We start from the raw sequence: 25,606 nt of genomic DNA, 5'->3' as shown, positions 1-25,606 counted from the left end.
ATACACACAACAATATACCTAAAGGTCCTGTCCGTTTTCTGAAGGAAAAAAAAGAGACATAAAACAGGCAGCTTCGGCTCTTGAGTAGTCTGACCTCATTTCCTCCTGTATAATTTAAATCAGAAACCTCATAACATCATAACAAATTTACCTAACCTACTTCGTAATACCCACACTCTCATCTGTATTTCTTCTTTTACAAGAGTCAGAGTACATAATTCATTAACTGACTACTCTCCATAACTATGACCTAACACACAGTTATAAATGAATCTGTACATCAATCCTCAGTTGCATTTCTTGTTAAATATAATACATAAAATCATGATCAAAGTTTGGAGTACTGTATATTTTTGAGTTAGAAGAGTAGGATGATAGGAAAATGTACAGAGCTCTGCATATATAAGTACACCCATTAAAAAAAAAAAAAAAAAAAAAAAAAAAATATATATATATATATATATATATATATATATATATATATATATATATATATATATATTTAATTCATATTTTAATAAGAAGCTATACAATATTATAATTGTGCATATAAATTATATTAGTCAGTACTGAAGGCAAATCTGAAGCTTATAACAAAATAACTTACGATAAAGATCCAAAAACTAGCACACCCAAAAATAAAATATTAATTACAAATTTTAAAAAGAGAAAAAGTTAAAAGAAGAAAAAAAAAATAGCTAAAATTTTGTTAAAATTTTGTAGGTTTTTTTTCTTTTGCTAAATTTTGTTTGAATTTAATTGTATTAAATTCTAAATATGTCTGGTGACTAAAATATTATAATAATACTTTTAAAAATATATATATTTAATAAATCTGTTTTGTTTAAATGCATCAAAATATATTGCCTATATTCAGTAAGAAATGGATAAAAATATTTATCTTCAAAATGGGGTGCACTCAATTATGCTGATTTATCATCACATAATCTATAATTAAAGGAAGGTTTACTCAAACATTATATTCTGTCATTATTCAGTCACCCTTTACTTGTTTCAAAACCTTATGAGTTTTGTTCTTTTCTTCTGTTGAGCACAAAAGAAGATATAAAGAGTTCAGATGCAGAAAGTTCTAAATGCCATCAGTAATTTGTTCCTAAAATGAGCATGAGCATTTCTCAACCTCATATGTTTATGTTTAGCTAATTTTAATTTAAAGGCAATGAAAATAACCTATTTCTCACTATAAAAGAAAATTGTTGAGCCTACACACCATAGTTGGAGAAAAAAAATATTAAACTGCATTTAAATGTGTTTGCATCTAAACAAACACAAAAGAAGTTGGAAACCCGTAAAAGTCGACTTCCATAGTATTTGCTTTCTGGTTACTGAATTTCAGCTGGTTTTCTTTTTTTTGTGTTCAACAGAATAAAGAAACTCATAAAGGTTTGGAACCTCTTGAGGGTGAGTAAATCGAGTTTCGTTTTTGAGTGAAAAATCCCTTTAATGTTTCTTAAATAAAAACGAAATTGTTTTCCAGACACACGAAATTAGATCAGCTAACTTCAAGACTGTATCAAATGACTAAATATCATAAACACTTATATTCATCATTAATGTCAACATGGTAAAATTAAAAGCACAGGCACTTTTCAAATGTGTTGCCGTTTTGGACAAAAGGGGGGAAAGCAATTTATTGCCAACAGATGGCAGCATCCTACGCTAAATATATTGGCTCCAACAACATTTAGCATTATAACCAGAATTGATTTTGCATGAGTTTTGTAATGAATGAATGTGTATAACACTGTTATATGCTAATATAAAACAAATACATTTAAATAAATATTACACAGGCTGCACTGTACTCTCTTACAGAGGCTTAAAATAACATTTTGCTCTCTGTATTGTCTTTCTAAGTGTAATGTACATCCAACACTAACAGATAATGTGATATGACAACATATGTAAAAGTATTGTGTGTGATGTATTTAAGATACAATAGGTCTATATACAGTCGGTCTTTCAAGTGCATTTATCAGGAAAGCCAAGAAAATGTAAATTAAACCAAATTTAATTCCATTACGCTTTGCTTCTTGAGTCCTTTATACAATAATATTTGAGTTACATCATCTAATAGTTGTCTAATAGTCTAATAGTTGCTGTGGTAACATGATCGTAAAAAAAAAAAAAAAAAAGTCACCTGCTAAAAGTAGCATGCTCAGTTAATATAAAGGGACATCATGCCATTCTGTATTAACATAAACGCACACCTGTACATCTCAATGCAACTGTGCTGCGTCTGTATCTCTATATAATGAACTGGCCTGTCACAAAATATATGATTTAGACAAATGAAATGCAACTATGCAAGTGATTGTAATGTATCATTTCATTTCATTTGAAGTGAAATCAGAAAAGACAATTTTTTCCTTTTTTCATGTCTTCTCTGAGTTGATTGAGGGTCAGAGTCACAGAAGTTGCTTTCTTTTTCTGCAGTTTTTCCCCTCCTTGCCTTCTGCCCTCCAATCTTTGGAGCTTCAACTCCAATCTTCTGAACACTCATATTCTTTCTCATTTGATGAAAGGCGAGAGAGTGGAAGAGTAAAAGAGAGGGAGGGAGATATGGAAACCTTGATAGTCTGCCCACTAGGGTCTTCTGGGAGGTTATAAGGGTCATTTAATATAAATCTGTGACTGGAATATTTCCTATCATACAGTATTTCTCATTCTCTCTTGAACTTTATATGATGTGATCTAATTCTGCCCCATCTTTCGATGATTTAAATATCATTGTGTCTTATTTTGTCTTTTTATTTTATTTTATTTAGTACAATTTTCTGGAAGCTACTTTTTATAATAGAGAATCCAAACCAAAAGTTTTCCACAATAAAGGAATAATTCACTAAATATACTCCATGTATTTGATTTACTCCAAATGTATTTGATATATGTTATTCAAATGAAAAGCTCAGTGTAGACCATTCGTGATGGTCCAATTTTAAAGTCTTATCCAAGGTATGACCCCAGTCTTCACCAAATTCACCAAAGAAACAATCAGTACATTCCATAAATAAAAGAAAAATAAGAAAACTATAATAACTTAATTTTACTGCTTTCTGATGCTCGTTCAGGAGAGGGTTTCTTTTCCCAGGTCGACTTCTAGCTGCCCACTCTAACAGCAAATATTGAACTCTTAAACAAAAACAACAACTACTGTAAATGGTTAAGTGAAGAGGTTTATGGAAAAGGGGTTTGAATGATTAATAATCAATATCTAACCTGATAAAAATATTTATTTAATGGTATCCATATTGTGAGGCAGTGGCGCAGTAGGTAGTGCTGTCGCCTCACAGCAAGAAAGTCGCTGGGTCGCTGGTTCGAACCTCAGCTCAGTTGGCGTTTCTGTGTGGAGTTTGTATGTTCTCCCTGCCTTCGCGTGGGTTTCCTCTGGGTGCTCCGGTTTCCCCCACACTCCAAAGACATGTGGTACAGGTGAATTGGGTAGGCTAAATTGTCCGTAGTGTGCGTGTGTGAATGTGTGTGTGGATGTTTCCCAGAGATGGGTTGCGGCTGGAAGGGCATCCGTTGTGTAAAAACTTGCTGGATAAGTTGGCGGTTCATTCCGCTGTGGCGACCCCGGATTATTAAAGGGACTAAGCCTACAAGAAAATGAATGAATGAATGGTATCCATATTTTAGTTCATCTGTAAACAAATTTGGTTTTTACTTTTGAATTTATCATTATGCAAATACAAACGCAGATCTTTGCACATGAAAGACCGATGGGTAGCAGATTAAAATGCTACTTTGTCTTCAATTTGGTAGAATATTAAACAATTTGTTCACCAAAAGCTGAAAATTCTGTACCATTTGCTCACCATTCATTTGCCACAAACCTTTAGAAGTTCCCTTTTTATCTGAGAACACAAAATAAAACAAAAATCTCTGTTACTCGCAGACGATGATGTTCTGTTGGCGGTTTGCTGCCAAGTGTGATGAGGCTGAAATGAGAATCAGCATCTCCAAGTCTGAGTCCATGGTGCTCTACTGGAAAAAGGTGGTTTGCCATCTCCAGGTTGGAGGAAAGTGTTTACCCCAGGTGGAGGAGTTGAAGTATCATGGGGTTTTGTTCAAGAGTGAGGGAAGTATAAAATGTGAGACTGACAGGCAGATTGGTGCGGCGGCAGCAGTAATGCGGTCAATTTATCAGTCTGAAGTGGTAAAGAAGGAGATGAGCCGTAAGCCAAAGCTCTCAATTTACCATTAATTCTAAGTTTCCACTCTCATCTATGGTCATGGGTTTTTTGTCATGACTGGAAAGAGAACATCTCAGATACAAGCAGCTGAAATGAGTTTCCATTGCAGGGTGGCAGCGCGCACCCTTTTAGATAGGGTGAGGAGCTCTGTCACCCTGGAGGAGCTCGGAGTAGAGCCACTGTTCCTCCACATCGAAAGAAGCCAGTTGAGGTGGCTCTTTCAGATGCCTCCTGAACGCCTACCTAGGAAGGTGTTCTGGGCATGTCCCACTGGAGGGAGGCTTCAGAGAAGACCCAGGACACGATAGAGGGACTCTCTCGGCTGGTCTGGAAACACTTCGACATCCTGTCAGAGGAGCTGGAGAAAGTGCCTGTAGAGAAGGAAGTCTGGGTTTCTCTCCAAAGCCTGCTGCACCCGTGACCGGCCCTGGGAAAGGTGGTTGAAAATGAATAAACGAACGAACACAAAAAAAGTTTTTTTTAAAATATTGAAAACCCTTTCTAGTATGGATGTCAATGGTTACAAAGAAAAAAATATATATTTTGGAACCACTTGCATATTTAATTTTGGTTGAACTAAAAAAAAATAGAGGATTTTTAGGATGTTTGCTTATTTAGCATGATCAGACTGCTCTGCACTGCACCTCATCAAGCTCTTTCTAACTGCACATCTTCTAATCCAGGCCCCACGTCTTGGATGGATTATTGCAATGCTCTTTTGGTTGGACTTTCATCATGTGACATCAGACCTCTACAAATGATTCAAATAGGATTATTCTTCAATAAACAAAAATTTGTAAAACATCTCTTTATCCCCCTGCACTGGCTAGCAGCTGCAGCTTGCATCAAGTTGAAAGCATTGATGCTTGAATACAGAACAACTAGGATCTGCATCCTTTATATGCTCTTACAGTATAAGTCTGTATAGGTGTTTCCCAGTACTTGGTTGCAGCTGGAAGGGCATCTATCGCGTAAAACATATGCTGAAATAGTTGGTGGTTCATTCCGCTTTGGTGACTCATAATAAATAAGAGACTAAGCTGAAGGAAAATTTATGAATGAATGAAAGGAACAATTGAAAATTAATTCTGAAAAAAAAAAATCTGTCTCCCTATTCTGTTTTTTTATTTTCTAACAATGACAGTTATGGCGGTGGGAGGGGAGGGCAAATGTAGGCCACTGTTGGCAAAAATGTGGCATAGTCATTTAAGGGTAATCTGGGTCTAAACCTAAAGTGTCTCACATGTATAAGTCCAAATGTGACCCAGTTATCTTAAGACAAATGTGGGCCACTTTTGGCAAATATTTGGCACAGTCAGCTCTAATTATTGCAGTTATAAGCCTAATGTGGCCCAGAGAAGATATGGCAAATGTGGCCCAGTTACTTTTAAACATGTGTGGGCCACTTTTGGAAAATATATGGCACAGTAAGCTCTTGCTAACGTGGATTTGAGCCTATAGTGGCCCAGATATGATATGGCAAATGTGGCCCAGTTATCTTTAAACAAATGTAGGCCACTTTTGCCAAATATTTGGCACCGTTAGCTCTGGCTAATGTGGCAGTGAGCCTAAACCGGCCGAGAGAAGATATAGCAAATGTGGCCCAGTTATCTTAAAACATATGTGGACCACATGGACTAAAATCAACATTATGGAGAAAAATGTTTGCTTTAGTTGGGCTCATAACCCTGAACCTCTTAATATAAATGTTCTTTTGGGCTGCTGTAACTTTTAAGAACTTTGCTTGAAAAGTTTATTCATTACAGCAAACAAGCCAAGTAAAAAAAAAAAGAAAAACAATAAAATTAAGTGAGGCACAACCTGTGATGAAATAACATAGTTCACTGAAGTTAACCAATGTTTAATACGTTATTAAAAGTAATGTGATAACATGCTTGCACATGCCAGAGAATTTTGAAGGTTTATAAGTTAAAAAACTCTATGGTTCAACTTCTGCTTACAGAGACATCAATAATCAGCTTATGAACCTCAACAACGGTGGCAATTACCAAAATGAACAAAACTCACAAACATCACAAACAGGAGACTAAAAGTGACTAAATCAACAACATCAACATAAACAGCAGAATCAACAGCAAATAACGAAAACTGGAGCACCAATAAGCAATAGAATTTGTTTATACTGCAATGCATGCTCGAATTTTTGTACTTTGCCACACCCAGCAAGTGTAAGGTGTAGGCCAGATCTGGGCCAGAATAAAAGCAGAATGTGGCTAAGAATAGGCTCAGTTCTGGTTCAATTGGTTGAATTCTCGCTGGCATGTGAAATGTCTATGGCTTAATTGTGGCCCATATCTGGCAAACAGGAGTGGACCGCCCTATTGCCTTCTCGGTAATAATTGTGTGCCATATTGCGGTATGTGGGCCGGAGTGTCTGGCGTGGGCCGAATTTGAGCCACATGAATTTTGTTGTCTGTGCTGCAACGTGACGTAGGGGTGCAGTGTCCCCTCCCATCGAATTGATTGACAGAAGCGTATTGACATCTCTCCATAGTAACGCATATATTCATATCAACAAGACAGGACGTGTGCAAAGCAACAGCGATTAAAAGATCTGTTTAGCTCGCTGTGATTACCAGTCATCATCAAATGAGTTCAAGAATGAGGTTTACAAGTTTAAAACGTTTTTAAAAACAGTGCATGTTTTTCAATAAGACCCTAAAATAGCTACATAATTAATCACGACAGCAGCATATCAGTACAATTATAAAAGTAGACGCTTCAATTCTGGTTTATGTTAAATCAGGTTTACTTTGTACAGTAACATAACAAATATCCATACAGCAGTGGATGCTATTTCCTACTATAACTATTTCCTGTTACATTCGCATGTAAAAACAGTGCAAAGTTGAATGCTCACACTATGTGTGTGTGTGTGTGTGTGTGTGTGTGTGTGTGTGTGTGTGTGTGTGTGTGTGTGTGTGTGTGTGTGTTTGTGTGTGTGTGTGTGTGTGTGTGTGTGTGTGTGTGTGTGTGTGTGTGTGTGTGTGTGTGTGTGTGTGTGTGTGTGTGTGTGTGTGTGTGTGTGTGAGAGACGGATATACATTCTGATAGGCACGTGGGAACAGTGGGCGGGGAGAACCAGCATTAAAGGCACAGGCAACAACATTGTGTTCAAAGCAGAAAAATACAATATTCTAAAAGGTCTAATGAATAATCTGATGGGTGTGTTGAGCTGAAACTTTATAGACACTTCCTGAAGACACAAAAGACTTATCTTAAATCTTGAAAAAGGGGTCAAATAGGTGCTCTTTAAACTGTGAGAGATGACTGGCAGAATGCACATAACCAAGCAACAGAACTCTTAATGACAAAGTAATATGTCCTTGGCATATACTTTGCTCACTCTTCTGTTACAGACTCAAAAGTATTTAATTTTTCTTCATAATAACAGTACATGCTTTTGAAATATAGTACAAGCTGGCAAATTATGACACAGTACACCACATTTTTGCAACTACTGTAAGAATTAAATCCATTTGTAAACTCCAATGATGAATTGACTTCCAAAGGCTATGTTTAATTAATTACAGTACATTGGTATTCCACCGAATGCAGGATTTCCATGGTTGTAGGCTCTATGCCAGTACGGATTGAGGAAATGACTTGTGATATCCGAAAAAAGAAGAGGGAGCTGCGTGTTTATTTGGCCAAGATAAAACTGCCTCATTTTTATACAATAAAAGTTAGTTCATGCGCTCTGAGTCAAGCTGACGGTGCATGAGGCTTGTCTTTTTCCCCCAACTGCTCTCCGCTCTCGACTGATGCTGAGAGACAGTTGTGCAAAGCTTATGGATGCCTTGAGAAGGAGAAAAGAAGGAGAGGTCATATACCGGTGTCTGCCACCGATGGGGTTTTGGGGACTGTCAGATTCAATGCCTCGCTCTCTCATTCATAGTCCTGCGTGAGAACAAACGTCTGCCGGGTCACCAGTGTGTGATGAATCTGTTTGCAATTTATGCGGTGCAGCACCCTGTAAAACCATATGTGCTCTGAGGGCCAATTCAGTTTTGCAAATCTGCAATGTCAAAGCAGAATAACAAAGTGTTTGAAATTGTTTTTTAATTACGATTGTTTTGTATGGATAAAGTGTACTATTTAATAAGCAGGTGCTTGCTTGTATATCACATGGGTTTTCTGCTTTATTGGATAGATGAAGCACTGCATCCCTTATCTTGGGAATACTCCCACACTTCAGGTAAATGCACTTACATGCCTCTGGATTATTTATTTAAAAAAATTCTCCTGACATAACAAAAAACACCAGCTAATAATGCAAAGATGTATTTTAAAGAAAACAAAAATGCATTACAACAGGTGAAAAGTAGGCTATTTGGTGTTTAAATATTATTTACAATAGCTAACTAATGGAATTGAGTTTAATTATTGAACAGTTATGCATTATATAATATAACCCTGTTTGTTAATATTATTCAGCAAAGATGCTATAAAACAATTCACAGTTTTACAAGTATTTCAAATATTAAATGATACATTTAAATGATGAAAACTATATTTATATATTTAGTTTGAGCTCTGTCATCATTTAATCTGAAATTTTTGATTTAGATTTTTTTATGGATTTTATTTTAAATCCATTCATTTTATATCTCATTTGCTATTTATTTATCCAAATTTCTGTATTTCTGCTCTGCGTATTACTTAAATTGGGTAAAACAAAATTGGCCGTAGTGTATGAATGTGTGTGAATGAGTGTGTATGGGTGTTTTCCAGTTCTGGGTTGCGGTTGGAAGGGCATCCGCTGTGTAAAACATATGCTGGAATAGTTGGTGGTTTATTCTGCTGTGGTGACAAAATGTATGGATGAATGGAAAATGTATGAATGAATGAAGGAATATTACTTAATATTTATATTATGATATATTATATTAATTTATTAATATTATATTATAATTACTTATAGGGCAGCATAGTGTCGCAGTGGGTAGCACAATTGCCTCACAGCAAGAAGGTCGCTGGTTCGAGCCCTGGCTGGGTCAGTTAGAATTTCTGTGTGGAGTTTGCATGTTCTCCCTGTGTTTGCGTGGTTTCCTCCAGGTGCTCTGGTTTCCCCCACAAGTCCAAAAACAATTGGTATAGGTGAATTGGGTAAGCTTAAATTGTCCCTAGTGTATATGTGTGAATAAGAGTGTATGCATGTTTCCCAGTGATGGGTTGCAGCTGGAAGGACATCCGCTTTCTAAAACATATGCTGGATAAGTTGACGGTTTATTCTGCTGTGGTTACCCCAGACTAATAAATGGACCAAGCCGAAAAGAAAATGAGTTAATGATTTATTTAGTACATTTTTAGAAATTAAGGTACACAAACTGTCACTGGGGTGGTACTTTTTTAATAGGTAAACATTTTCACTTTTTATTGGTCGCTTAAAATTATATATTAGCACCTAAAATATTTAAGATGAACATTTTTGTACTTTTTAGGTACTAATATGTTGCCTTAAAGTATTAATATGGACATTTTAGGTACAAAACTTTACCTTTTGAAAAGTGACAGCTCGCATACCTTTATTTCTAAGAGTGTATGATTCATTTTTTGCTTGTATCTGAAAGGTTAAATTGTTAAAAGGTTGATTGTTTTCGTATATTAAATACATACAGTACATTGTTGTAGTTTTGTTTGTTTTTTACTTTTTACTTAAAATATTCTTTATTAATATTCCAAAGAAGAGTAGTCTTCTAAAATTACTGTCTAAAACAACAGGTTCCTTGTGATAATTTATAAACGTGTCTATTTCTTATAAGAATTAATTAAAAAGTATTACATTTTCTTTGTAGTCAAGAACTCTAAAAATAAGCCAAAATATATGCCATTTTAAGAGACATTCAATTTATACAAGGTGCATTTTCAGATTTAAAACGTTTATAGATTAAAAACTAAATTAAATTTGCTGATACTGTATTTCACTCACCCACAGGCCAACTAATATGTAGGTAAATTATTTTAAACATTAGAATAAAAAAGAAAATTTTTAGAAACAATGGTCCTTGCTTTGATAGCATGTTTGCATCGCAGAGACATCTATTAGATGTTTTTATGTTACTATCTGGTATACAGTGGTGTGAAAAAGTGTCTGCCCCATACATTTTAGGTATAGTGTGTCCACTGTCATATTGGAGTGATAAAAACACCAAGTCTCTTTTTTTGAAATTTTTATGTTTTATTTGTGATTTTTTTGCATGTTTGTCACACATAGACTTAACATAGTAAACACGTCATGCAGTTTTGAAGATGAAGGTTCATTATATATATATATATATATATATATATATATATATATATATATATATATATATATATATATATATATATATATATATATATATATATATATATGTTCATTTATTTCTAAGAATAAGTATTTTAACAGCAAATTTCCATTGGGTGTACAGGGTACTATCTCTTTAAGTGCTTTGCTCAATTTCGTATTCTGACAGGAATCATAAATTAAACTTCACAATATTAAAACAGCGACCTTCTGCTTACTGATTAACGTCTTTAACCTCTAAAATAAATTAGGCAGAGGAATGTAATACTTTAGATTTGGAGCACTGATTGCAAACACCTGATGATGCGTTCGGACTACAAACACATCTTTATAAATCCTCACTGAACCAAATAATGATCCATGACGAACATTACCCAATAAGAGGTGCTTAAATCTCCCCTCGGATTCGATACTTTAAATGTAGATTTTACAACCGTCACGTCGTGCTTGCAGCGTATTATCCACAGCAAGTGGTAGAGTAAAATGATTCCTGCAGATAACGCGTGTCCAGATGGCGTCTTTACGCATAATGTTGAAGCGCGCGCCAATCTCGTAAATTGTTTATGTATTGTAATGCATAGTGATTAGACTCTTGGATGAGATTGATCAAACCACAGAATATACAGTTAATGGACCAGTTTATTTAAAAAATAACATGCTGATTATGGACATGCTCTAGCGTGCGGTCGGTCAATGATTGTGTGTGAGAAATTAATAGCAAACAGGAGAGAGAGAGAGACAGAAAAGGAGAGAGGAGGAGGGCGCGCGCAAGTGTTTCCTACCCAAGAACACAAGCATCGGATGCTGACAGACTAAAGTTTCGTCGGCTTGTGTGTATAAGGACAACTTCACAGTACAGGAATGATGCAGAAGCAAAAATGTTTTGGAATTCTACATCTTGGAATTTTTATATGGACGTCATTTTGTATTAAAGGTAGGTGTTGTTTTTTGTATATATTTTTTTATTATAATTTTATTATAAGCAATTTGTAGCATAATCAAGTTTACTTGGATTTGTTATGATAAAACTGAACTCACTCAGCATTATATCTATTATATGTTTTACTTCAGCGATGTTAAGCAACTTACATACCCTAAATGCATAAGCTTTAATAAAGTATGACAAAATATTGACTTAGACTTGTTAAATTTTACCGAGTATGTGTCATTTCACAGTGTAAAACATATAATCATGTGTTTATTTTTATATACAGCTTGTGTACAGTGTCTGTGCGATTTGCCTTGCAGCATCCCGACCTCTTTAAACCCCGTAACATCTGGCATGATCGCACTGACGCATGAGAACTGACAAAAATACCGCAAAACATCCTTAGATCTAGCTGTTCGCTAATACGCGTATGAGATGTGAGCAACAATAACAAGGACTGGACGGAAGGCATGCTTCATAACCTGTGATTGAAAGGGAGTTTATAGGAGTAGGTGATTGAGTGTATAAGTATGCACGCGCATCAAGTGCATGTTTGTATGCTTCTTTTTCATACATTCAATTATCGTCTCGCATATACATCTAATAAGCTCCAGTGATGATATATCTGAATGACATTTTATTCTAACAGGTTTCAGACAGAGTTATTCGCTAGCACAGAAAATAGTTCAAAAAGAAAACAAAGCATCAATAATTTGTGTAAACAGGAGTGTAGAAACTGAAGTGTGAATTAAATCCATTGCTGTTGGACTGCATATCAGGACTGTTGGAAAATGGAACAGACTATCAATTAGCTACAAAAAAACAAACAAACAAACAAACAAACAAACAAACAAACACTTTTTTAATGTAATCTACCACTCTCAGATAAGCACTGAAACTGCTCTGAAAAATAAACTTAAATTAAATAAGCTGTACAAAACTTGATTTATGTTGACTTTTTAGATGTAATACATTCCGTTTCTAAAACATGAAAGAGGTGCCTCCTTGTGTTCTTTATTCCCCTTCAAATAGAAAAAAAAGATAAAAGCTCTTTGATTGATTTTGTCTGGACATTCAGTGTGTGTGGGGTTTTACTTCTAACCATTTAAGGTCTGGGATTCCCCTAAACTATTTACAGGGGTCACTTTCCCCCAGCGCCATAAGTATTTCAGCAAAATTAATTCAGTTTATGGCTCTGATCAGCTCTGAGCCAATTATGGTAAAACTGTAAGGCTGAGATTGCAGATTTCTTTAAAAGGTAGAACGGTTGCAGACAAGGGACCCAGATTCCTGAGCCACTCAACAAATTTATAAAATTAATTTGCCTCACAGCGAGGTCGCTGGTTTGAGTCCCGGATGGGTCAGTTGGCGTTTCTGTGTGCAGATTGCATGTTCTTCCCGTACTCTCGTTGGTTTTCTCCAGGTGCTCTGGTTTCACCCACAGTCCAAAGATATGCAATATAGGTGAATTGAATAAACTAAATTGGCCGTAGTGTATGTGTGTGAATGAGTGTGTATGAATGTTTCCCTACACTGGGTTGTAGCTGAAAGGGCATCCACTGTGTAAAACATATGCAGGTTGACATAGTTCATTCCGCTGTGTCAACCCCTGATGAATAAAGAAAATAAGCAGAAGGAAATATAAAGAAAAACATTAAAATAACTTTAAAAGAAAAACTTTTTTTTAAGAATGGCATTGTTTTCTTTTTAGTTCAAACTAATAGAAATGTTTAGTTTTTCTAAAGAAAAATTGTTTTTCTAAGAACTATTTTACCAAGAGACAATTTCTAATTAATTCAAGCAATGTAATTCAAATAAATTAAATAAACAACAAAGAAGCTTAATCCCTAGATCTAAAGATATATATATATATATATATATATATATATATATATATATATATATATATATATTCTAATAAATCCAAAAACTTGGCTCTAATTTTTGAATTAGCACAGTTCGAATTGCTATTACTGTGTGTACATTCTTCACCAATTTTTAAAATATATTTGTTGTTTTTTTTTCTCCTGTGGACCAGAACAATGGATAATGTCACCAAGCTCTAAAATTGACACATATGTGAGAACCAGTGCACTTGAAAGCAGGTATATACTAATGAGTTTTTTCTGTTTTTACAGCAAAATGCCATATACAGACACACACACACACACACACACACACACACACACACACACACACACACACACACACACACACACACACACACATACACATATATATATATATATATATATATATATATATATATATATATATATATATATATATATATATATATATATATATATATATAGCCTACAGAAATGTAATTTTATCTGACATTCAGACAATATTCACAGCACACTCCTAGCTATCATGGAGAGTTAGAACTTATATCCTGACCTTAAAATCCCATAGACCAGCAGCTTACACTATCTGGCTGAGAGAAAATGGCCAGCATGTAGATTATAGAGAGGGAGAAAGGGGGGATGGCAGTGTTATGTTTTGGATCAGTAACATACTGGAAAAGACAGACTTGAACATATGGTAGACTAGACCTGAACCTCTATGGAAGAGTGAACCAAGGTTCATCATCATTTTTTGGCTTTCATAACATGGCAAAAAAGCATTAAAAGCTGCAAAGCTTTTTTTTGGAAGCTTTTGTTTTATTATTAGTACATAGGCAATGTGGACATTAATGTGTATGCAAAATTCTAAAATAAAATCATCTTACTGCACATGAGTAAAAACAGCCCGATCTTTATTTTGCGCGTCAGAAATGTGTCAATTTGTATGAAATTGTACATTTTTAAAAAACCTCATCCATAAACTCAAGCAACATTTTAGTATTACCAAATTGTGGGAATGAGCTTGTACTGTTTCATGCAAATTAGCTACTAAATCAAAATGATACAAATGATTCCTTGAATGTAATTCCTTGGTAATACATAAGTAAGGTCACTTAATACAGAAGCTAAATTAGTAAAAATATCAGGCTTCTGATAAACTTCTGATAAACTGTTCAGGTGTTTCTAAATGTATCCATCTCATGTCTGCACTAATGTTTTTGATTAATATGCATTTTTTTACCTTCTGTCCATGTTGACATATTGTTCTTGTTAATTTAACTTAAGCTCTTTAAACATGCTCTACAAAACTATAATGCATTGTCTGTTGATGGCCAACATGTAGAAAACAAGAAATCTTTTCAAATGCGTTTGAAGCACAGACATAGCCCTTCAGTAATGTGCTATGATTAAAATGCAAGAGCAAGGCATTGACACGACTGACCACTGACATTCCCATAGGGTTCAGTGTAATTCACATCTGAGCTTCTAATTCCAATAAATAATGTCCTGGAATGGGAAGGGGGTGAAAGGTATGGTGTAGCAATTGTGAGGACCCTTTCAAATGCAGGGCCCCAGACAATGTCTGCCTTTCCAGTCCTTTTTCCATGATTGTATTAATTGATTGCTGAAATTGCTCAAATAAATTTAAAAAGCATAGATGCTGTGATTTTTTTGTCCATGGTTTATCCAATCAGTTTTTTGATTTGGGTTTAGATCTGTTAAAATGTTACAATTAGCCAAAACAAAGACAGCTGTTGTAAAGGTGCTTCTCCTAACATCATTATAAATTACCCTAGTTCTCCAGAGTATACAACACAAACACCATCTGGACCATCTGATACACTTTTTTTTGAAAATTGTAAACGGCTGTTTCATTCTAACTGATTGGGCGCAATACAAATTCCAGAAGTCAGAAGGTACATGTTTTCAAATTTACCAAGTTATCAAATAGTAGTATGCACTGGGCACTCACTAGACTAATTAAAGTTTGCTCAAGATATTCTAGTGTTTTTGAAATCAATAGCAAAAAAATGTTAGCTGTGAGTATAAAGTATGCTTGAGCACAAATGCCTTTCAGTGGTTATTTCATTAATTCATTTTCTTTTCAGCTTAGTCTCTTTATTAATCTGGGATTGCCACAGCAGAATGAATCGCCAACTTATCCAGCATATGTTTTACGCAGAGGATGCCCTTCCAGCTGCAACCCATCACTGGGAAACACCCATACACTCCCATTCAGACACAATACGGACAATATAGCTTACCCAATTCACCTGTAGTGCATCTCTTTGGACTTGTGTGGAGAAACAGGATCACCTAGAGGAAACCCACGAGAACACTTGGAGAACATGCAAACTCCTCACAGAAATGCCAACTGACCCAGTCAAGACTCGAATCAGCAACCTTCTTGCTGTGAGGCATTCGTGCTACTCACTGCGCCACCGTGTTGCCTCAGGGTTTGTTTCAGTTCTGTTATTGAAGATTCAATTCCAGTCCAGACATAACCAATAATCAAGTCTTCCAGAAGACTTAGATAATGAGATTAATTACATAATTAGATTATAGGACTGAGCAATTGGATCTCCATAGACAGGACTAGACACCCTGCTCTAAAATTATTTTTGAAAAACAAAACAAAAATAAGGGATTTTAACACAAACATCTGGCTTTTATTTCACTGCATTTATTCCTTTGTTAGTTGCTGTTTTAAGCAGTGCTTTTAAACTCCACAGTTCACACCTAATTAGAAGTGAGTTTATCACCACTTTTAAACAGGGTTATGAAATCTTTCTTCAAAGCAGCATTAGCAATTTTGTTAACCCCATTTTGCATTGTCACACTTGTTTTTGATCTCACGAGGAAACATAAGTATTTTACGTTTTGTCAGTTTAGTGGCTAATTCGCACAAATTTGTACGAGTTTAGTCATATTAAAATGTATGATTTAAAAAGGCGGGGCACCCAACCCCACCCCTAACCGTCATTGGGTGATGAGCAAATTGTACTAAATTGTACGAATTAGATTGGACGAATTCATACGAATTAGCCACTCAAATCAAAAAGTTGCGAATTGCAGTGAGATTGCGTTGAATCTACAGCGGCTGAGAGAACTCAAATGCGCTGCAAGTTAAGAAAGCAAATGCAAATGGAAAAACAGTTTGACAAATCATCAGTTTGACAACACATGTGAATACAGAAATGCACTGCAAATAGCACAGACCACAGCAGAAATGTATCAGGGGAACCCCAAAAAGTGACAAACCCACCTGCTTCCTGTTTAGAGGTGTTGTAGAGTGGTGTTGTCAGAGATCAACAAAAACTTACTTCTCAGATCTGTCAGATCTCTGACAATACAGCTTTAAAGCAATTCCACAAAAGGCTGTGTGCCGAATTTGTCAAATCAATGACACTGGCACATTCCAAACTTTTACAAAACAGAATGTTCCCTCAAGATTTAGGATTGATTCACTTAATGTAATGTCAGCATATCAATACCTATGAGTAATTGTCATCCCATGGGTAAATTATTTATTCCTTAATTTTCCTTCGGCTTAGTTATTTATCAGGGGTCGCCACAGCGGAATGAACCACCAACTATTCCAGCTAATTTTTTATGCAGCAGATGCCCTTCCAGTCGCAACCCAGTACTGGGAAACACTCATACAGTCTCACATTCACACATGCACTCATATGAGACGGCCAAGTTAGTTTCTTCAATTCACCTATAGCGCACGTCTTTGAACAAGTGGGGAAACCAGAGCACCCGGAGCAACCCCACGCTAACACAAGGAGAACATGCAAACTCCATACAGAAATGCCAACTTGCCCAGCCGGGACTTGAACCAATGACCTTCTTGCTGTGAGGTGACAGTGCCAACCACTGAGCCACCATGTCGCCATTCCTTCCTTCTTTAATTCATAATCAAATGTGATTCAGTTGGGAAGAATATTCCCAGATCTGAAGCAAAAGTTCTGGCAGGCATATTTTTATACTATACCTCTCGGTGCACACCCAAGGACTGTTCTGTATGCCATCATCACTTAATGCTGGCGGCAATTGGCAGCCAGTAGAGTGAGACAAAGAGAGGTGTAACATGCACTCTCTTTGGGTTATTGAAGAGCAAATGCACCGTCATCTGGATCATTTTCAAAGGCTGATTGTGCATATAGAGTAGGTAAAATCACTGCTGTAGTCAGTCAGGATAGAAGTCTGATTTGCCTAATATTGTGAAGCAGAAACTTTTCTCATTGAAACTCAATATAAAATAAGAGAGGGGGAAAACACAGTTATATGCCATCCACAAAAAACATCAACAGATTTCATATCCCTGTTTATACATTTTAATGATTAAATTTATTGACAGAAATTTTGTGACATTCATTGTTTTTTTTTTCTCTGCTTTTACCAAATTGGTAACCAATTTGAATTTCTTCAGAGCTGAAAAATCTAAAAGTAATGATTTAAGTTAATTGCATTAGTGCGTTGTTGTTTTTTTAATTTTTAATTTAATGTAAAGTTAATATTTCACACAATACATAAAGTGAGTTACATTCTTTAGACTCTAGAAGGAGAAAAAGATATTACTTGCTTTTCGGGGTCTCTTCACCCCAATTCTCTTTCTCATGCCCCCTTTAGCACAGTACCTCCATTACTGAATGAATTTATTGGAAAAGTGGATTTTTTTTACCCCTTTCCCCCCTCTATATCTTGTATTTCATCAGAGAAAGAGTGGTGTGATAGCCATTCAGCTTTTAAAGCCATCACTAATCTGGACTATAACACAATCCAGAGTGTGCTGACCCATTTATTCCTCAGGGATTTTCTGTTTCTCTCTCTTTTTCCTCACTCACTTTCCCCCCAATGAGTAACTTGATGTGTTATTAGACCGGATGATTTGATGTTTGAGTCAAAGAATATCTTGTTCCTGATCAGGCTTCCATAAAAAAAATGATTTACTCTTTATCCTCAGAGGAGAAGAAGAGTAATAAAATGGGTCATTTTTCACATACAAGTGTACCAGAAGATTAAAGAGAATTTACAACATTTCTGATGCTGATCTAAGTTGTGCCTCCATAATCATACTTAGAGAAATCCCCATAAAAGGCATGGACTGTGAGTAAGCAAACACACACAATGCAAAGAACATCTCCATCTCATCCTTTCTGGCAGAGGATTCAATCAGACAAACAATAGCTTAAGAAAAAGAGCAAACAATATTGTTTTTATAAATTTTTTCTCACTGTAATATAATGATTGTCAAAAAAAAAAACAATATTAGTGTCATTTAGTATGTAATAACCATTAAATTAAAATAATAAAACTAAACATAATTATGAAAGGTATTATAGCTTTAAACTTAAATGCAGTGTAAAAAAAAATTCTGACATAAAAATAAAGACAATCAGTTTATGTTCTGTTATAATCAGTAAATCTTGTTACTTTTTTATTCAACTTGATGTTTTTGGTCAGTTATTGTAATGTAAGTTGAAATACTATATTAAGTTACTTTGATTCAAGGCAACATTTAATTAGTTTAATTAACAAATCTCAACAGTGAAGAGAAAATGTTTTCCAAATGCCATGCACCCAATTACTCTTCGGAATATTATGGCACAAACTTGAGAGTAAAGCATTTAGAAGTATTTTATCATAATGATATTTATTGAATAATAATAATATTAATATTCATATTATTATTTCAGAACCCCGCCACCACCACCACTACTACTACTACTACTACTACTACTACTAATAATAATAATAATAATAATAATGCATAAAGGAATTAATAACAACAGAGGTTTCAAACTGCATGACTTTACAATAGGAGAATCGCCAACAACTTTGTCTCGGTACACAACGGTCTCACAACCAAACGCATGCGAGAAGTGACATGGAAACAATGCAAAGTCACGTCATATATATTTTGTTAGTAACTACATAATGAGAAAGAAGTCCTAAGTGTTTCACTTATTTTGCCCATCTGGCCATTGAAGGGAATTTGCAATGTCTCTCAAACTTTTTTTTTATCTGGTTGTGGTGATGCTCAAATAACACATCAAACAGACAAATTTCTATTAGTTTGTCCATTACTTGGGTCCAAATAGACGGAAAACCTCTTTTAACTTCTCCGTCAATTTCCCACTGGCCTGTAGATATCCATACTAGTGGATGCTGCTCTCTCATTGGCTGTAGGTAAATGCCAATTTTATTTTCAATCAGAACACATTTCACATGACATGATTTGAATCATCGACATATCTAGATATTTAACATGCCAAATATCTTAACGGTATCTCAATAAGCAATTCTTTCAGATTGCATCTTTGATAGTTCACACTGTGTGATTGTTACTTATGTGAACGAGCACCGATTTGCCTGTGATTTCAGGCATTTGTCAGCAATTTCAATTTGTCAGTCAAAATCGGGGCTAAAGTCATGCAGTCTGAACTTTGCATAAGTGAATGAAAACCATCCAACTGAGGGTTAAATCTGAAAAGGCACCTTGTATAAAAATTTTGAATTTATTAATAAAAGATTCGACTTAGAGTCATGAAAATGAGTCGTCGTTCATCCAGATCTTTTGCCTGTTTGTATCGATGTCACTACAAAAAATACCAAATATGATCTGCCGGATCGGGTAAAACGTGAACAAGCCTTTCCTTTCAGACACTAGCAGAGTGCAAGGGATCATGGAAGAGATAGCCAGACATGTGGCTGTGGGCAATAAAGGGTTAAAGTTCATTTTCACAACAACACCACAGTATAGCCAACCGTGTGCTGTGTTTGTTCCATGTCATTTTTTCTGATGATTGATACAATAAGAATAGAGTAATATGCTGGTGTTTAACTGCATTGCTTTAATGCTTAAATATGCTCTGACCACTTCTTAACTGTGCTGAACGCAGTCGGCCAATCACAACAGACTGTGTCATCAAACCAATCAGCACAAAGGAGGGGTTAGGGAACAAATCAGTTGCTGAACAAATCATATGGGAGTCATTGGGATAATTAATTAAAAATAAGTTCATATTATAAGACAATGGAAATGTTTTTTGACCTTACATACATATCAGACTGCTGTTGAAGACCCCCCAAACCAAAATATGACCTTTTATAATGCATAATAGGGCCACTTTAATTTTTTTTAATGAGCAATTGCTATACTGTGTCACCATTTGATATTCAACGTAAAATCCTAAAGCAAAATCAGCTGAGATTATTGTACTCTCTTTTCCCCCCTTGCTATTCTCATTTTCTTTTCAACCTCTTTTCACATTATGTCCTGCTTTCTCTTTTGACCAGTCTCACTTTGACAAAGCTTCCATTGAACTCTCCTTGCTATTAAGTTTCAGCATTTGCATGGAATTCAATAAATCACCCATCACAACAATCAACGTTGTGTTGAGAGTCTCTGTGAGTTTGCAGATCTCATAGCCTCAAGTCTCTCCCTCTGGAGTCTTCTTGTTTGTTGTTAGCACTATATGCTAGCGCTCAAGTGAGGTGTGAGGAAAAGTTCAGCGAGCGCTTGTTTCCCAGGCAGGCTGAAGTGACTTGTTCCAGTCTGATTAAATATGTAATATCACTCTGCCCCACATTACAGTCTTTCACAGCTTCTGTTTGCTCAGCTTGTGATTTCACACCTTATTTATTTATCCACTTCCTTTGTCATTTGTGCTCGTAAGTAAGTATTTTGTGTACCAATTTAAGTTGTTTTTGTTAGATTCAGGGGTAACATGGTTGCTCAGTGGTTAACACTGTTGCCTCACAGGATTCGAGTCCTGGCTGGGTCAATTGGCACGTCTATGTGGAGTTTGCAGGTTCTCCCCGTGTTGATGTGGGTTTCTTTCTGGTACTGCAGTTTCTCCCACAGTCCAGAGACATGTGATATAGGTGGACTTAATAAACTAAATTGGCAGTATGTGTTGTGTATATGTGTGAATAATTTCACATATATGTATATAAAACATATGCTGCATAAGTTGGTGGATCATTCCGCTGCTGCAACCCTTGATGGGGTGGTGGAGCTCAAATACATCTGTTTTGTGTGTATCCTTAAATGCAAATGAGTTTCTTCTTTCCAGAAGAGGGCAGAGGCTTTAATGTACACACTATAGAGGGTATGCGTGTATTACCAACATCATATGGTGCTTCTGTGATTCCATCTACTGTTCTGGGGTGTGTTTCCCAAACAATGACATAACTCGTGGCTAAACTATCATAGTACGATCCATTGTTTGGGAAAAGAACAATGTACTAGTGACGAGTTTCCCAAAACCGTAGTTGCTTTGTCGCAGATCCATCATTTGAACCACGTTAATTATAACTTAAAAGGCCCATAATGATGCTCTGAATGGGGTGGAGTAACAACTTCTTTAGAGAAAACCTTTTTTGTGCAAATTATATTGTTTCACATGCACATGCATAAAAAAATGTCAATATTAGTTTTGGTAAAAACATGCACTTGCTTTCCCTAATAATTTAAATGTATGTACATGGCACTTACTGTATAGGACTTTTTCTTTTGCAAATATTATTGAGAATATTCCATATTCTATTCTAAAGCAATAACTTAGATCACTCATATATAAATCATGTAAATCGTTAATGGTTGTAATTTACATTAGGCTTTTTATTAAGAAAAGAAAAAATCCTACTTGATTATCAATTAATTACTAAATTATTAATTGTATTATTATTATTTCTTATTGTTACTATAATTAATTATTATATAGAATCTTGTTTATTTTTTCATTCAATTTTATTTATTGTAAAAGTCTACTTTTACAGTTTGACACATTCAAACCACTGCAGAAATGTTCTAACCAACAGGCCCATGTTCTATACAGTACAGATACATTTCTTAATAAATAACCTACTACGTATAAATTAAAGCTATTAACGTATGCTATACTGTATATTCTGTTTTCACAAGCTTTGGAGACGAAACGTAAATTCCGCTTTTAAATAATAGGTCACCCATAGCTTTATAATGTTCAAAATGACATCAATGTTTTCAAAGAGCACTGCGAAGGAAGCACAATTGTAAACATGAAGATGGCTAAAACTGAACTTTAAAAATACTTGAAAAGCAAATTACAACTTAGAGAGATGACTTTGGTGCTTTAAAAAAAATCCTTCCAAGTTTAAATGTTAGAATGTTTTAAATGAATAAGATAAAGGGGCGGATAACTGGGAATAGAACACCGTTACGAACTATGTTTCTAACTACAGCTCCTGAGGTTTAATTGCAAGCATAGAAGTTTGTGACGCAGTTGCAAATGTTTGTTGCATAATGGATTTGGGAAACACCAAGTACAGTATTTTTTTACTGTATTTTGCAAAGTCCAAAGCACAGGGCGCAAAAGCATTAAGGGCATGTCGGAATACACTTTTGCTATTTTATGGACGGAAAAATCCACTTTAAAACAGAACGTCCTATGGGCGCACATATGAGCGCAAATGCATTTGCTATTTAAACAGCGTGGTACAAAACATCAAAACAACTCTTGCGGCAAGCTAAAACTAGCAAAAAACAATTGTGTCGCGCCTTGCACCAGGTGTATGCTACGGCCCCAAATCAACAAACTGTTTTGTAATGACACAACTTGCGATCTTAGTTGGCTAACAATGGTTATCAGAAACACACCCCTGGCCAGCATTCGCATACACTGTGAAATTTATAAACGTTTACAACAGTTTCAACAAAAAAAATGTTATATACTTGAGCGATTACATCTCAGATATACCACCATCTCATATTCTGTGCAATTACAAAGTTTTGTCAGTCAGCCTTCACAACAACAAAAAGAAATCTGTTATCTATTGTACACTAGGTGGGACGGATAGTCTTAAGTTACAGTAGGCACCTCAAACAGGTTTTTTAATCAGTAATGCAACACAAAGCATGGATAGATAGAAGATTAGACTGACAGGTTTTTTACAAATTTGATTGATATAGGCAAAACAGCAAAGTAGATTGTTTATTCCATTATTATCCTCTGCCTGATGCCAACAGCTATTCAGATGACTCTAAGCTCACAAATTATATTATTAACATTTAAAACACATTATAATTTACATAAAAAACGTATTGTTGAAACAAATTTGAAATAACATAAAGCATGTTGTATTAAATTACAAAATTAAACCATTAATAGTTTTACATGTTAAGATGGTAGTTGAGCATTAACCCACTATTAACGTTATAATAACAATTGTGTTCTCCTGTACTTTCACTGTTTGTTACTATATATATATATATATATATATATATATATATATATATATATATATATATATATATATATATATATATATATATATATATATATATATATTAAGGGTCGAGCCGAACACGAATACGGTATTTGGAAAGGCACGAATAGCGTGTTTTTATGAATACTTATTTCGAACAAATACTTGAAAAATTATTTGTATTCGGGAGCAAGAAAAACACTATATCAAAAAGCAGCGTTTCCTCATGAGACCACAGTGCATGCCCGCGTGAGTGAGTGAGTGAGTGAGTGAGTGAGTGAGAGAGAGAGAGAGAGAGAGAGAGAGAGACGTTCAGTCGGAGGGCGGGGCGGAGGTGTCTGGCACAATCTTCTCCACAGATACAGACAGAGAAGGCTCGGCTGAGCGAAAAAAATACTTTAGTGCATCACTATTTTTGTTAAATAGATTTTTGTACCTTAATTGGGTTCCAGATGCAGTTTATAAACTTGTAGCGGGGTTTGATCGGGATCGGGAAGTTTGCAATCGGGTGCTCTCTGTTTACGCAACGTTAGCTCTGTAACGCGGTAATTTAGACAATAGACTGTTGACAGAGTAACATTAACGTTCGTTTATAAAGGTTAAAACGATGCTTGTGCAGTTATGTCGAATAGTATGCACTTATGGGAGTTATATGGTACGTCTACATTACTGTCTTTTGCAGACAGCAAGATATATGCTATAGGCTAGTTAACCTTAGCATAGCTTCCCGTCACTTTTTATTAACTTGAAACTCCTCAAATACATTTGGGCACCCGAATAGAAAAAGAGTGAGACTGCTTCTGAGCCATTTCTTGGTCCTCCACCAGTCAAAAAAAAAAAACAAAAAAAAAAACATGTTCTTTGTGGAAGAATTTTACAGTCAGTGGAGCTGCAGATAAAACAAACTGATACTGTATAATGTGTGCAAAAGTGAAATCGGCCGAGATATTAAACATCTGTCAACATCTTCTATGCATAATCATTCATTTCTTTTCGGCTATGTCCCTTTATCAATCTGGGATTGCCACAGTGGAATGAACCATATGATTTACGCAGTGGCTGCCCTTCCAGCTACCACCCAGCACTGGGAAACATCCATACACTCTCTTTCACACACATACAATAGGGACAATTTAGCTTACCCAATTCACCTGTATTGCATGTGTTTGGACTGTGGGGGAAACCGGAGCACCCGGAGGAAACCCACGCCAACATGGGGAGAACCCAGTCAGGGCTCGAACCAGCAACCTTCTTGCTGTGAGGCGACAGTGGTACTCACTGTGCCACTGCGCAACCTTCTATGTAATGTATTATCACATGCACTAAAAGCATCCTCTCCTGATACTGTCTGTGCACCCCCCACAAGCATCAATCCCCTCAATCAGCAAAGCTATGTTCTGCTAAATCCTCCACAAGCACCAAACCATCAACACAGCCACATTCTGCCCCAGCAAGTCAGTTTCAAACATAAAAAAAAAAAAACTTTGTGTCTGTTTTGTGGCAGGCAGATGACAATAGCAGGGCTGTATCTTTTAGTATTATATAGAATACTTTTGTTCTGCCAGATCTCCCAGGCAGGGTTTTATTTAGATTTATTTAGGTAATTTTAGTTTTTGGAATTCTGTCCATTGGAAAAAAGTTCTTTCAGAAAAAGAACAGTTTTTTTGAAGTATTATTTGTTTTTATTCTGTCCATTCAGTGTCCTTCAACATGAATGGTGGTGATGGGGTTCATAATATTCACAATGGTATTTTATTAGTTGTTGGTTTAACCATGGATGAGATAATTGCTTCTATGTTATTTTCTTTTCAATGACGTTTCTTGTCACATGTTCAAAAACAACAACCAATATTGCATGTCTATAATTTATATAATGGGTATAATTAAACAATACTTTCACTATAATGTAAATTAGAAGTGTAATAGAAAAAATATATATTTTTGCGCCATTTTGAATTTTACTCGAATACAAATACAAATACTTTTCCCCCTCAACAAATACAAATACAAATACAAATACCGGCTGCTCCGCACATCCCTATAT

General features: G+C 35.5%; 2 protein-coding genes across 2 annotated transcripts in view; both read left to right on the top strand.

Moving 5' to 3' along the window:
* LOC147846815 (uncharacterized) overlaps positions 1–25,606 on the top strand; it is an 82,572-nt gene that overhangs the window by 48,733 nt on the left and 8,233 nt on the right. The gene's annotated exons all lie outside the window — the stretch shown is intronic.
* The window catches only part of chrna8 (cholinergic receptor, nicotinic, alpha 8), a 130,269-nt gene continuing 115,996 nt past the window's right edge, over positions 11,334–25,606 (top strand). The window contains exon 1 of the mRNA XM_087237126.1: positions 11,334–11,461. Coding sequence (XP_087093252.1) covers positions 11,389–11,461 — 73 coding nt within the window. The 5' untranslated portion in view covers positions 11,334–11,388. The remainder of the gene's footprint in view (positions 11,462–25,606) is intronic.

Source organism: Danio rerio, chromosome 1 (genome assembly GCF_052040795.2).
Source record: "Danio rerio strain M-AB ecotype USA chromosome 1, GRCz13ab, whole genome shotgun sequence".
Classification (NCBI taxonomy): domain Eukaryota; kingdom Metazoa; phylum Chordata; class Actinopteri; order Cypriniformes; family Danionidae; genus Danio; species Danio rerio.
The sequence above is the reverse complement of the archived record's forward strand: the minus strand, read 5'-3'. Positions and strand labels throughout refer to the sequence as shown.